Here is a 16899-nt window from a genome sequence, read left to right on the forward strand (position 1 = left end):
TGACACGGATGCTGGACTGTGGGATGGAGTCAGGGCCATACGCAGGGCTTGACTGAGACAGGCCAGGAGCCTTGGTCCGAAGAATCGACAGTAAAATGACTATTAAAGGCCTAGACATAGGGAAATAGCCTCGGCGGGGGGCGAGTTTACCTTACCACCCGGTGGAGTTGCTACAGATGTATAGCTTTGGCCGGACCGGACCCACACCAATCCACATCCCCTCCCTCAGGGTCGAGACCCCACAAACCAACCTGTCTTTTGCTTCCGTCAAAAGATTTCCTATGTTAGCTCGTCATACACATACACATAATGTTAGTGGCTTGTGCGATAGAAAAAGAAGAGGGACGGCGATACACCTTGCACCTGGATAACTCATATTCCCTTCAACTTCGTTCCCTTACAGACCTACTGAATTGCAATATCATTGTTCCCGACCAAGACGACCATCAGTTGGTGAGACGGGGATTGTCGAAATTACCACGGTAGAATTCTCGAAGTTTGTAGCCCATGCTGGGCGACACGGGGTCTCCCTCCTAGGCCTCGTGAAGCCATACGAGTCTTTACAAGCGCAAATATCCGAGCCCAGAGAACTGACTTAGCTTTCAATCTCACAGCAACGTTGCCACGATGCACGAGCGATCGCCCGCAATCATGAATCGCGAGGAAGTCAACCAGATGGCATTGAACTCATTTCCTGGCACGAGCCACGGTAATGTCGTTTGGCGGACGTTGTTTTCCAATCCGGATACTTCCTCAGACTCCATGTGCGCAGGCATCGCAACCTGTCCGCCCGACGGCATGCTCGCCCTTCATCAGCACACTCAGGCCGAGATGTACTACGTGCTTGCGGGGTCCGGCCAAGTGGTGATCGATGATGTCAGACATTATGTCACTGAGGGCAGCGTGCTTTGGATTCCCGGAGACATAATGCATGGCGTCTTCTGCGGCCCAGATGAAACGCTCAAGTGGCTCTACGTCTTTCCTGAGAGCCGATTTGAAAATATCAAATACCGGTTTCAAGTCGCATAGTATAGTCAGGTGCGCGTATATGAGGAGGTGCGCATTGAAGAACTGGAGACAACAGGTCTAGGGCAAGCCCGTATAATTCCATTTCAATATTATTACATGCAATCAAAGCGCGCACAATTACATTGCATCTACAATGGCAAGTCTTGGTAATTCTACATATCTATGGTAGGGGTTGCCACCTTTGGACCCCGAGTCATGGTGAGCTCAGTTTTAAGCTCGTTGATAGTGAAGGTGTTAGTCGCCTCATGATCCGCCAATGATGATGCTAATGCAAGGTATGCATTCTCAATTCCATCGCACATGGTGATCTATAGCTATGCATTCAGGGGGCATCCAATGCCTGTTTCGGCAACATGCCACACATCCTGCCATGGCCCGGCTCCCAGACGGACCGTCCCCATTCTTCTCCATGAGAGGTGGTCCTTCCCGCCGAACAACACGAGTTTAAGCTCGGTAACTGACACATCAAGCTCAAGCTCCTATTCGGGCTTATTTAACCCGCCTCTGGCTGCTTCTCGAGAGAAGGAAAAAGTTATTGTCCTTATTGACTAAACACTACGGGTTCCTATCACATTTTCTGTTCCTTTCGTGCGACGTCTAAAAACGGCAATGTCACGCATACTTTCCGGTCAGGACTTTTATGGTCCAGGGTCTTGGATCGACTTTGAGGCCCTTCCTGTACCTCAGGATGCACGCCGACTTCTCAGAATCCTCTCAGACGCGACGCCAGGTTTTACCCAAGATCAGGAGGTTCTAGACTCCGTGACGTTCATAGGTTCTCCTGAGACGGTCACGCCTGGCCCCTTGAAGTCATCCGCGATCGCTGGTGCTTTGCACGCCATGAGTGGCATAGTTGCCAACGAACTCCTTGCATTGAGAGACGGCCCGAGCGCCAGCCGGACTGTATCGGTTGACACAGATCATGCTGCATTTTGGCTGGGAAGCGTGGGAATGAGCAAGCGTAATGGGCAAACAGTCCGCGAACTTGCAAAAGCGGGCGAGCTGGCTTCTATCTTTCCTAAAGATCTCGAGGGCGACATCTTTGGTACTCCGCTCAGAGTACGTGCTACTGCGAACTACCAGACCAAGGACGACGGTGTTTGGTTTCAACTGCATGGGTCTCTAGGTGCAGACCTAGTGCTGCAGACGATGGGCATGGACGCATCACAACAGTGCGCTAGCACTGACGAAGCGTATAAACTTATTGCCGAGAATGTTCACAAGTTCGGAGCGCACGAGCTGGAAATGATGCACTTGGTTCAAGGCCTTTGCGGAAGTATCTGCTACACCCCGGCTGGGTGGGAGCAGACGCGGATGGCTAAAGACTTGTCCAAGCACCCCCTGATCAACTATAAGCAGCAGTCACACGCGATCCCTACACCAGCGATCCCTCTACCATTATCTGCTGATAAACGACCCTTGGCGGGCATCAAGGTTGTGGAACTTGTTCGCATCATTGCTGGCCCTGTGATCGGGACGACACTGGCAGCCCTGGGAGCGGACGTCATCCGCGTCAACTGCAGTCGACTCCCCGATTTCAATGTAAGCCCGCAGTACCTTCTTGCACAACCTGATTTTTCTTGCAGTATTTTTTCGTTGCCCACGCATTTGCTTCCCTCGTGAAGAAGAGAGTAATGAGGCTAACCACTTGTACCAGTCACTTCAACTCTCACTCAACGCCGGCGTTCGAACCATGGATGTTGATCTAGCAAAAGACGAAGAGTTCAAGCACTTGATTGAACTCATCAAAGACGCTGACGTCTTCGTTCAAGGCTACCGGCCTGGAGTAATTGCTCGAAAGGGCCTCAGTCTTCACAATCTTCTGGAGATGGCTGGCAAGAGAGGCAAGGGCATCGTATACGTGGAAGAGAATTGCTATGGCCCAGATGGACCTATGGCTGAGCGACCTGGATGGCAGCAAATTGCCGACGCCGCGTCTGGCTGCTCCTACGTTACGGGACGAAGCTTGAGCCATTCGGACGGAACATGTGTTCTGCCCGCTCTGCCTGTGCCGGATATGCTTACAGGATTGATCGGTGCTATTGGAGCAATGATGGCCATCAGGGATCGTGCGCGTCAAGGTGGTTCCTACCACGTATTCGCCTCTTTGATGGCCGCTGCAGCTCTTCATCTGAAGCCAGAGATCGGACTCTACTCCCCGAAGGTGGTGGAGGAGTGCAACCAAAAGTTCAAATGGGATAAGCTTGGCCCAGATCTCTTTGTACTCGAGCTATTGGATGTGGTGCTGAAGGGCTGGAGGCAAGCAATACCGAAATTGTCCGGGCAAGACTCGCCTTATATGTCCACCCTGAAGGGTGACTGGGGCGAATTCGAGGTGCTTAAGCCGGTTGTCCAACTGAGTGACCCAAAGACCTCACCGTGCTTTTCGTCAGCGCCTGAGCCTAATTGCTATCACAGCAGTGGTACGATTGCTTGGCAGTAAGTAGAATATATGTATGTATGTTGAAGCCTTTACCAAGAGTAGCCAACTTAAGCCGCGAAGCTAAGCCATGAATAGCGTTACCTCTATAACGTAGACAGGTGAATACGTGCAGGGTCGGGCCTAAGTTGCAACTGCATCGCCATAGTCCGTACTTTTTTTTTTTGCTTGACTACAAGTTTTTTAGTGTATTCCAAGTCGATTCTCAGGGGGCTTTTGGTATCAATAGCCATAGTGGTAAGGTGACGAGAGCGTACCTCAATGGCAGGCGAAGAGACAGCGAGGTAAGGGAGGCCGGGCTTTTATTACCTTTGGTTCTATAATTCTGGATCCTAGGGCTGCTTTGACCCTCTATCTCAATAACAAGTTTGCCCATCTGACGTCCAACTTCCATGTTATCAAAAAGACTATGAATTTCCCTGAGATTGTTCAGCCCCGAGTAGATTCTGCTAATGACTAGCCGTATCCCCTTGCGCTCCATAATTTTCACCATATCACGCAACTCTTGCCGAGATCCCGTCGTCGTCCCCTTCAATTCAGCGTTCATGAGAACAGCTGGTATGGTCCAGGTCATTTTTGGAGAGACGGTCATGCCGTAGTGATAGATGATACTACCTGGTTTGAGAAGCTTCACGGCCTTGCTCACAACATCGCCGCCAGCACCGTCGATGACAGTATCGATGAAGGGCTACGATGATGGAAGTTGCTGGCGAATATCGACTTCCCATTTCTCGGCTGCGTAGATGGTACCGCCTTGTGCACCTAAGTCCCGAGCTCGGTCAATCTGTTCCTGGCTACCAGAGGTAACAAAGACATTGGCGCCCATCGCTGCACCGAATTACAACGCTGAGAGAGCCACGCCACCTCCAATCCCATAAGGATATTCTGCTCCGGCTGGACACCAGCCTTAGTGATCCATGCTCGCCAGGCTGTGAGTTCGACAAGGGGGACAGCAGCTCCTTTAACGACAAGATAGATGCTTCGGAGCAAAAACAACTTCGTCCTGGTGAACGCAGACATAATCTTGCGCCGTTCTCACGTTGTAAAGACGGGTCGATCTAGTGATCGACCATTTGCTGCGGTTTTCAGGGCCTGCTAAATCAGATATGCAACTCCGCATGGGTGGCAAAAGTACATTTCCCCCGAAAAGAGACTGATTAAACACTCCTTTTCCGAGCTCAGTGATTACGCCATCACCATCTGATAGCATGTGGTGCTCAAGAGATATGGCGGGGTACTAATGATGCCTGACGAACAGGTCGCAATAGTCCAGCACCTTGAGTCGGACCAAAACCTCATGGTCTCCCGAGACAGGTCTCTTGGTCTCCCTCAGTTGTAGGCTGTCATGGGAATAATGTCAGAACTGGTCATTATGTTCTCCTACGGTCCTGGGCCGAGCTTACGGGTTGTATAGCTCACTTGGCTTGCCTTCCGCCTTGCCGACATGTAGGACGCGAGGCATAGCGCTCTCAATGATTTGTAAACCCCCCTGGACATTTGGTGGCAGTGCCCTGATTTCTGTCGTCTGGGGGGCGTGTGGGGTGCAGAGACTAAGCGTGGACGGCCGGACCGTACCCACTCCGCATCCTTTGATAGTTCAAGTGGGTACGTATGACGACCCAACCTACTTCTTTAAGCGATTTAACTTAATTAAGCTTCGTAAGTACGTTAGGCTAAGCTTTAACCTTCCCTTAATATTATTAAATAGCTTATTACTTTAATATAAAGATAACTGTTTTTCTATAGCTAATTAAATTAATATAAAAGTTTAATCGTTTTTATAATAATATAACTATATAGTTTTAATTACTTTTAATAAAAAAATATAAGTTCTTATAAAACTTAATTAATTTAAAATAAAATTAAAATTCCTTTAAATTCTATTATTTTAAATCGTTTAAATTACTTTAATTCTATATAAATTTAATAGTTAAAAAAGGATTTTAATAAATACTTTTCCTTAATATTAACATTAATTAAAAGTTAAATTAAATCGAATTTAAATATCCTTTTTTCTCGATTATATAATTCCTTTTAACCCTTTTAAATTTAACCTTTATTATAAAAATATATTTATTTAATTTATAAAATTTATAATTTAATAATAAAGACGTTATAAAAGTTATAAATAAAAAGCCTTTATAATTAATACTAACCTTAAATAATAATATTATTATATTACCGCTTTTTAAATTTAATAATATTAATATTAAATCTTATTTATTAAGTAATATTTAATTTAAAATAGAAATTAATTAAGTATTTAATAATTAATTATAACGATTAAACTTATTATAATAAAATAAAATAAAATCGAAACTTATAATTATAATAAAGTTTAAAAAACAGAAATAATTTCTAAATTTAATAGATTTAATAACTTAATTAATTAATATAAATAATATTTAATAATTTATAATATATATTTTAATATAAAAAATAAATAATATAATATTATATATTTAATAATAATTTAAACGATTCCTTTAAACTTTATAAATTTCTACCCCTTTTTATAAAATATAAGTTATTTAAAATATTAAATAAAAAGCTGTTAACCTTAATTATAATTAAATATTTATTAATATAATTAAAAAGGTTTTAAAAAAATTAAGGAAAAAAATAAACGTTATTATTTAAAAGAAGTTTTAAGATTAATTAAAATACTTATATAATTTAAAAAAAGTATTAAAAAAATATCGTAATTTAATCTCTTTTTTTTTATTAAGTAATAATAGCTTTATAAAAAACGCTTTATTATTTAACTTTAAATTAATATATAAGTTTTATATCGTTATAATTAATATTATTTATATATATAAAAAAAAGGCTTAACGTTAATAATTATAAATTACCTTTATAATATAAAAACCTTTATAACTTTATAATATAAAACTATTAATTTATTTTAATATAATATTATATTATAAAAATAAAAATATATTAATTAACGTTATATTTAAATTTTATTGTTTTTAATTAAAGGATATAATAATTAATAACCTATTTATAAAAGTCGATTATATTAATTTATTATATATATAATATTATAATTATTTAAAATCGAGTTTTATTTATTTTTTATATTATAACTTTAAATAATTAATTATATATACCTATTTATATAATATTATAACGTTTTAAAATTAAAAGAATAACTTATATATTTTTAAATATTTAATTAAATTATTTAAATTTAATATATTTTTATATCTTTATAATTATAATAGAAATAAATTCGTTTACTTTATTAAATAAAATTAATAAAAATTATTAAAAAAAAGTATAATAAGGATTTTATTAAACGACTATTATATATTATTTCGATATTATTAAAGTTAATAATTTATTAATATTAATATTAATTTATTTATTTAATTTATCTATTTATTTATATTATTTTATTTTTTAATAAATAAGAAAGTTTTAATATATTATCGTTAATTTTAATTCTTTATTATTATATTAATATTATATTATTAATATTTCGCTTTATTAATAATTAATAATAATTATTATTAATTAATAATATTTATTTATTATATTATTTAATAAAGTATATTTATTTTTAATCTTTATTATAAATTAATTATTATATTAATTTTAATTTTATTTAATTTATAATTCGATTTATAATTATTCCTTTAATATTATTTTTATTTTATTCTTATATATTATTATTTCTTTAATTATTATTTAACCTTTTTATTTTCGTTTTTATTAATTATTTTAATTAATTTATTTAACCTTTATATTTTTTTTTATATAATATTAATTAATTTTTTAATTTAAGCTTTTAATAATAAATTATAATAACTTATTATATATTTATATTTATCTTTATATTATATTTATTATAATAGTTATTAATTTAATTATTATTATTATTTTATTTATATTTCTTTTATTAAGAAAATATAATTAAAGATTTATAAACTTTAATTTCGTTATTACTTATTATTTAAATTTAATTTAATATAAGATCTTTTTATTTAATATTTATTATATAAATATTAAAAATTTAAATATTAATACTTTATTTATTTTTAATTTATCGTTTTTTATTAATAATTTATATTTATAATTTTTTAATTTTAATAATAAAGAATGTTTTAATTTATTACTTTTATATTTTATATTTAATATTAATATAAAATTAACGATATTTATAGGAAATTAAAAGAAAAAGTATTTTATAATAACTATTTAAATTTATTTAAATAAATTAATTTTATAAAATATATATTTTAAAAGTTAAAAAATAAAATATAAAGAAATAAAATATATTATATAAATTTTATTTATATTATTTTATAATAATAATTTAATTTTATAAATTATTTTTAATTTTATTTGTATATTATTAATTAATTTAATTAATTATAATATTATTCCTTAATTCTTTTATAATAATTATAATATTATTTAATTTAACTTTATAATTAATACATCTTTCTTTAACCTCGTTAATTATAATACTTTTAATTTTTAAAAGGATATATAAATAAAAACTTTAATTAAAGCTTTTTTTTATTTTTAATAAATTTAATATTTATTTAATATTTAAAATAATTAACTTTTTTATAAATATATTTATATTTATTATATTTTTATCCTTTCTTTATTAATTATTAATTTTAAAATCTATAATTTATTTAAATATATTAATTATATAACCCGTTCTTTTATAAGTTTTAAATCACTTATTTTAAAAATTATATTTTAAATATATTAAACTATAAATTTATTTAAAGCTTTTTAATAATTTATATTTCCTTTTATATCCTTATTTTTATTAATAATTAAAGGTTTATTTATAGGAATTCTTTAAGTATTTAAAATATATTAACGTTTATACTTTTTATTATTATTAATAATTAATTAATTTAATTATAATCTTTTAACCCCGATAATATTATTAATAGGGATTTTATTTCTTTTTTAATATATATTATAAAAACCTCTTAATTATAATATTTATATTATTAACTTTTAATATTATATTAATATAATTATTAATATTTACTTTTATTTATAAAATAAATAATATTTAATTTATTATTATCTTTATATTTAATATATATATTATTTACTTTTACTTTTTTAATTAATTACTTTTTATTAATTAAATAATAATCAATTAAATATAAATAGCCTTATTCTTTATTAATTTAACTCGCCTTTTTATAATTCTTTAAAAAAAAAAATAAGGTTAATTTCTATTAAACTTTTTATATTTAATAAAATAAATAATATAATAATATATAAAAAAAAGCTTTTATTATATAAATAACTTAATAAATTAAAAATAAAGTAATTAAAAATAAAGGATATATAAATAATATAACGATTTTAATTATAATTAAATCTTTAATTTAATTAAAAAAAAGTATTTTTAATAATTATTTTATTTTATCCTATAAAAAACGTTAATTTATTATTTATATTAAAAAGAAAATTTATATAAAATTTATTATTTTTTATATAATAAATTAAATTAAATAAATATATAAATTAATTAATTATATAATAATTAATTAATAATAAATCGATAATAATATATTTATTAAAAGATTATTTATTAATTTTAATTCGTTTTTTTAATTTTATTTTCCGTTTATTAATAACGACTTTTTCCTTTTAATTAATTAAATTAATCTACGATTTTATTATATTAACCTTTATTAAACTTATTTAAATATAATAAAAATTCTATAATTTTTAGAATTTTATTTCTATTTTATATATATATAAATATACCTTTTATTATTTAATAATTTTAATAACGGTTTTTATCGCTATATATTTTATATATAATATATAAGTTATATATATAAAAAATTATATATTATAATAATTTAAAATATATATTATTAAATATAATTTTAAATATTTTAAAATTAAATTTATTAAAAATAATATAATAATTATAAAAATAAAATTTTTTAAAAAATTAAAATTTAATTATTAATATAATAATATCGGCTTTATTAGAATTATTAAAGGCGTTTTTTATAAATATATATAATATAACGTCGTTATTATTATTAATATTTATTATAATATATATAAATAAATATTAAAATATAAATAGTATTATAAATATATAATAATATAAAAAGGATTAAAATTAAATAAAAAATAATAATATATATATATATATATAATAAAGAGAAAAGATAAATTATAAATTTTAAAGAATATATATTATAAAAATTTATACCTATTTTTAAAAACTTTCTTTAAAAATTTATATAAAATCGATATTTATATATATTAATTTTAAAAATTTTATTATTTAATATAAATAATTTTTAATAGATTTTAAATTTATATAATATAAATAAATAATTCCTTTTTTAATAATTAAATATAATATTATCGTAAATTTTAAATTTATTTTAAATTTTATATTATAAAGGATAATAAATAATTATAATTAAAAGTTATAATAAAAAAAGGGTTTAATATTTATTATTTATTATTATTAAAGGTTTAATTTTTTTAATTTTATTATTTAAAATATTTATTTATTTTAATATAAAGTTATTATTAATTTATATTATTATTTATTTATTTTATATTATTTATATTAATTATATATAATATATATTAAAAGAAAATTAAATAAATAATTACTTTATTTAAATTAAATTATTTTAATTTATTATTTAACATTAATTAATTTAAATTAATTTAATATACTTTTATTATTATTTATATTAAATTTTTTAAAATTTTTAGTTTTTTTTATTATTAATTTTAAATTAATATCCTTTTATTTATTTCTTAATAAAAGATTTATATTTTATTAATATTTTTTTTAATCTTTTTTATAATATATATATATTTTTTATTAAAAAGCTTTTTTAATTTCTTTAAAAACCGAATTATTATATTTAAAGGTTTATTTATATTTTAAATATAATATTTTATAAATATTTTTATAATTAAATTAAAAATTAAGGTATATAATTTTAAAAAAGGGTTAATAATTATTTTTATCGATTTTAATATAGGTTTAATATTTATATTAAAATATTAAAGTAATTAATTATAATATATTTAATCCTTAACATTAAATTATTTATTAAGATATATATTATATAAATATAATTTAATAAAAGATATAAATAATTTTATTTAATTATTATATAAAATCTATTATTTTTTAAATCTTTATAAATATTTTTAAATATATAATCTTTTATATATTTTTTATTATATATTTTAAAATTATAAATTATTAAAAGATATAATACTTATAACTTTATATAATTATTAAAAAATATAATAACTTTATACTTTTTATAATTTATAAAATTATTAATTTATAATTTTACTTTAAGATTTTTTATATATTTATATATAAATTTATAAAGATATATTATAATATTATATTTATTATTATAAATAGTTCTTTATTATAAATATAATTATAATAGAAATATTTTAATATCTTTATTTAAATTAAATTAATAGAAAGGTTTATAATATAATATATTAATATTTAATTTAATTTCTTTAATTATTAAATAACTTTAATAAATATATTTAAATAAGGATTATAAAATTTCCTTTTTATATAAACTTTAATCAAATCTTTATTAAATAGGAGTTAATATATATTAAATATTATATATAAATTAAATATAAATAAAATAATTAAACGATATATATTTAAATAAAATATTTATAAATAAAGAATTACTTTTAATTAATTAAATTATTATATATAAACCTTAATTAAATAAAATATTATATATATATATTATAGAATATAAATTATAAATAATAAAACTTTAATATTAAAATAAATAATTTTATAATAAAAAAAGTTTAAAATATAAAAGGATAAATTAAATTTAAATTAAAATAGAATTTAATAAAATAAATAAGTAATATACCTTAAACTTTAAATTAAATATTTATTAAATTAAAAAATATTAAAATAAATTAATAATTTTATTTCTTTAAATTTATTTAAAGTATTATTATTTATTTAATTAATCTTTATTTATAGATATTTATTATTAATATATATTTTAACTATTTAATTATAATCCTTTAATTCTATAATAATATTTAAATTAAATTAAATTAAGATTCTTAATTTAAAGGAAAAGAAATATATAATAAACATAGTTAAAATAAATAAAAAAAGGTATAATAAAATAAAAAAAGAATATAAGGAGAAGGATAATAATATATATTATAAAGTAAAAATAAAGGTAAAATAAAAGAAATAAAAAGGTATATATATAAGTTATTAAGTTTTTATTATTTTTATTATTATATAACTTAAATATAAAAAAGTTAAAAATATTAAAAATAAAAGAAATAATATATTTAATTATGTTATTTAAAAAAAAAACTTATCTTTATTATTTATAATTTATTTTTTATATTAATTTCTTAATTTTTTTAAAGTATATTAATTAATTATTTATTTTATAAATATATTTATTTTATATACGTTTATATTTTTTAACTTAGTTTTTAATATATTATAAATACTTCTTTTATTTAGTTTTTAAATTATAAATTAATTTAAACGTTACTTTTTCTAAATAATATTTATAAAGTATTTCTTAATAAAGGAAATTAATTTAATTAAAAAATATAATAGTTTAATTAAATTAGATTTAATTAAAGGTTTAAGAATTGAATATATAAAATAATAATAACGTTATTTTTAATAAGATTGTATTTTAAGCTTATTTTTATATATATTTTAAAGCTTTTAAGAATTTATTAAATAAAGGAATATATTATTATAAAAATTAAAGAAAGAAATTTAAATATAAATAATTCGAGTTATTTTTATTATTATATTTTTTAATTATATTTTATTATATATTATATTAATATTTAAAAATAATTATTATTAATAATTATATATTTAATTTTATATTAATTTTATTTTATAAATAGTTTAATTAATTTAATTTTAAAAAGTAATATTTTTATAATATTAAAGTATAATAAATATAATTTATTTTAATTTAAATTATATAATAATATAATATAAAATAAATAATTTTATAAATTTATTATAAAATAACTTTTATTTAAAGTAATAAAATAAGAAATTTTATATAATTTATTAAATTTAATATTTTTATTTAATATATAATTATAAATAAAATAGATAATATATATCTATAGGATTTTAATAAAGGATAAAAATTATAATAAAAAATAAAAAGCGTATTTAATAAAGTATTAATAATATAAATATAAATAAAATTTAATAAATTAAAATTTATAAATTATATTATTAAAGTTATTAAATAAATATTAATTAAATATTATTTTAATATTATTTAAAAAACCTCTTTAATTAAAGTTTAAATATAAAGGGTAAAGTTATAATTATTCTTTAAAATAAAGTAAATTTAAAAGGTTTTTATTATTATTAAATAAATATAAAGAAAGGGGTTAAATTTAAATTATATTATTTTAATTTAGAATTAAAGTTATTATAAATTAATTTATTATTTATAAGGTTAAGAATAATATAAATTTTTTTATTAATTTTAAATAATAACTTAATATTTAATATTAAATAACCTTTAATATTTTAATTATAATAATATAAAAAATATTAATTAACGTAGGGATTTATAATTATAAGGAAATAAATTATTCGTTATAAGAGAAATAATTTTTATTAAAGTATAAATATTATTATAAATTTAATTAAAAACCTTAATAAATTTAAATTATATTAAAAATTAATAAATAATAAAAGGAAGTAATAAAAAGATAAAGATAAATTAAAATAATAAATTATTTAATTATTTTTATTAAAGTAAGTAAATTAATTTAAATAATAATTAAGTTATAATAAGGTTATTAAATTATTTATAAATATTAATAAATTTATTAAAGGAATATAAAAATAATATATTAATATAAAAAGGATAAATATATAATATATATTTAATAAAAAAAGGTATATATTTAATAAGTTATAATAATAAGTTATTAAAGTAAATAACTTAAAAAAAAAGTAATTATTATTTTTTAAAAAAGAAACTATTTATATAATAAATATTTTTATAAATTCCTTATAATAATAATTATAAAAGGTTAACTTATATTATTAAAGAGAATATAATTATATAATAATTTATTAAAAAACTAAGGATATAATTTAAATTAAAAAAATATTATATATATTTATTAAGATAATTAATTAATTTAATTAATTATAATAGAAGTTTTTATTTTAAATTAAATAATAATTAATATATAATAAAAAAAGGATTAAATAAATTATAAAAAAGGTTTTTTAATTTAAAATATAATATTTTAAAATTAAAGTTAAATCTTATAATTAATAAGAAAAATTTATATTTAATCTTAATATAATAAAATATTAATTATAATTTTTTATATCCTTATTATAATTTTCTTATAATTATCTTTTTAATTAATATTTAACGATAAAACTTTATTTTATTTATAAAATTATTTTAACTTTATTTTTTAAATTCGCTATTATTAAATTTATTTAAATATCCAGAATATAATAATATAAACGGATTTAATGTAATTTTTAAAATAATTTATAATATATAATTTTACCCTTTTATATTTTTTATATTTATATTTAATAAGTTTATTAAATTATTTAATACGTTTTTTAATTTTTAAATATTAATTATTAAAATAGTTATTTGTTTAATAAATTAATAATATTAAAAGGTCTATTCTTTTTATATTATTTATTTATTATTAATATAATTAAAATATTAATTAAATCTTAAAAATAAAGGAAATAGATTTATTTTAAGTTTATCTTTAATTTTAAGATTTATTTAAAAGTTAATAAACGTTATAATTATAAATTACTTAATAAAAATAATAAATTAAATTTATTTCTATTTAATTATTTCCCTTTTATTATATAAAGTTATATATAAATTAATAATTTTAATATTTCATTAAATTCTTTTTTTATTATATAAATCGTTAAATTAATAATATATAATCTTAATTAATTTTATATATTTAGGAATAATTAAGTTAATAATTAATTCTTTATATTACTTTATTTCGCCCTTTTTTATTTACCTTTTAAAATCTTAAATTAAGCGATTATAAAAATAATATTTATAATATTCTTTTATAATTTATTTTTTATATTATAATTATTTTTATACGATTTATTTAATAAATTCCTTAATTTTAGTTTTATTTTTATAATTATTAAAATAATATTAATTTTATTTAAGTTTTATTTATTAAATTTTTAATTTATAAATTTTTAAATTAAGTAATAAATTAATTTATACTTTATAGAATATTATATTTTTTATAGCTTAAGGATCCCGGATTAAATTAATATATATAAAAAGTCGAAATAATTAAATTTTTAATTCTTTTTTTAAAAAGGCGTTTTATAAATAAAAATTAACGATTTAATTTAAATAAACGTTATTAAATATAAAAAACTTTAAATTATATTATATTATTTAATTACGTATAATATTTAATATATTTTTTATAAAAATAATAATTAATATAAAAATTAAACTTACTTTAAATAATATAAAATTATATCGTTTATTATATTTATTATACCTTTATATTTATTTTTAAATATTTATACTTTTTTAGAATTAACGTTAAAGTTTTATTAAATTATACGATTTTATAATATAATATAAAATATAATTTCGTTTTTAAAAAAGGTTTTATTTTAAAATATTTAATAAAAAAAAACGTTTTAAACTTTAATTCCTTCTATTATAATAATATATATTATTAACCGCTTAGAATTTTCTATTTAAAAATAAATTATATATTTATTAAATATTATATATTAAAAGTATAATTAAAAAACGTTAAAATTAAAAAGAATAAAATAAAGTAAAAAATTAATTTTTTAAAAAGAATAAAAAAAAATTATTTTAAATTTATTAATAAATAAAATATTAAATAATCGAATATAAATATATAATTATAATTTATTATTATATTCTTTATAATATATAAATTTAATAAATATCGCTAATATAATTTAATTATTAATAAAGTAATAAATAATTATTAAAAGGATATCTTTATAATAAAGCGCCTTTAATCGGCCGTATTTAATTATTTCTTTAAAGAATAAAATATAAAATTATTAAAAAATTTTATTTATAAGCTTTTTAATTTTTTAATTATTATTTTTTAGCTTAGCTTTAATTAATATAACGATTTTAATTTAAAAAAACTTATTAAAAAACCCGTTTTTAAAAACTTTCTTTTTATTATTTATTAACTCGATAAATTATATATTAACGTAATAAATAATTATATAATAATTATTAAAATTTAAATATTATTATTTAAAAAAAAATATTAATATTATAAATAATATTAAAAACGAAAATAATTTATAAAAAATCGATATTAAAGATCGATTTATTATCGATATTTAATATATATAAATTAAAATAAAGAATTAAAAAATAATCGTAATATTATTATAACGTTAATAAAATATTAATATTTAAAATTATAAATGTTTTATATTTTATAAAGTTTTTTAATATCGTTTTAATTAATATAATAATTAATAATAATCGTAAAAAATTATTAAAATTAATAAATATATTTTTCTAATATATTTTAAAATTTAATATTATATTTTTTATAAATTTATAAAAAAAATTTTTATATTATAATATAGTTTATAATTTTAATTATTACTTTTTAATATTCGATTTTTATATTAGTATAATATTTATTTAAAAAATTAATTACGGGGTATAAAAATAGAATAAATTTCGTTAATTTTATAAACCGCTTTTATTTTTTAAAAATACCGTTTATATTAATTTCGATTTTAGCGGCGTATTTTAATTTAATAAAATAAATATTTCCTATTTATTTTTAATATATAATATATTATTTAACTAATAACAATATTAACTTATTAACTTAGGTATTCCTTTTTTAATCGATAATATATTTAAAAAAAATCGCTATAATATTTAATTTATTATATTATTTTTAAAAGGCGATTAAATAGGATAAAAGGAAAAAAATTTAATTAAGGTAAATTATAAATTAGAAAGTTTTTTTAAAAATATATATAAAAGGGTGGGGACTTCGACTTTTTAAATAAAAAGGCTTAAAAATTATAAAAACAATAATATATTAAGGTATTTTATTAATAGATTTAAAGTATTTATATAATATTTAAAAATTATAAAATTAATTAAAAATTAAAAAAAAAGATAAAATTAATTAAAAACAGTTTTATAAAAAACGTTTATAAATAAAGATAATAAAACGAATAAATTACGGCCGATTTTAATAAAGGGAGCGCTAAGTTTATAATATAAGTAAATATATAGTATTTAATAAAGATTTAAGCTCGCGATATTAAGGCCGTTTAGAATAACGGGACGCGCCTACTTAATCCGGCG

General features: G+C 21.3%; 2 protein-coding genes across 2 annotated transcripts; both read left to right on the forward strand.

Moving 5' to 3' along the window:
* Positions 1-627: 627 nt before the first annotated feature.
* PG985_009010 (uncharacterized protein) lies at positions 628-1029 on the forward strand (the record flags this gene model as incomplete). Its single annotated transcript, XM_066828778.1, has 1 exon — positions 628-1029. The coding sequence occupies one exon, from the start codon at positions 628-630 to the stop codon at positions 1027-1029; it is 402 nt and encodes a 133-aa protein (XP_066683690.1).
* A 609-nt stretch (positions 1030-1638) lies between these two features.
* Positions 1639-3472, forward strand: PG985_009011 (uncharacterized protein; the record flags this gene model as incomplete). Its single annotated transcript, XM_066828779.1, has 2 exons — positions 1639-2571; positions 2687-3472. 2 exons carry the CDS (start codon positions 1639-1641, stop codon positions 3470-3472), a joined length of 1719 nt encoding a protein of 572 aa, XP_066683691.1.
* Positions 3473-16899: the final 13427 nt, after the last annotated feature.

Source organism: Apiospora marii (assembly GCF_038362585.1).
Source record: "Apiospora marii strain CBS 49790 chromosome Unknown utg000005l_segment0_segment0, whole genome shotgun sequence".
NCBI classification, from domain to species: Eukaryota; Fungi; Ascomycota; class Sordariomycetes; order Amphisphaeriales; family Apiosporaceae; genus Apiospora; species Apiospora marii.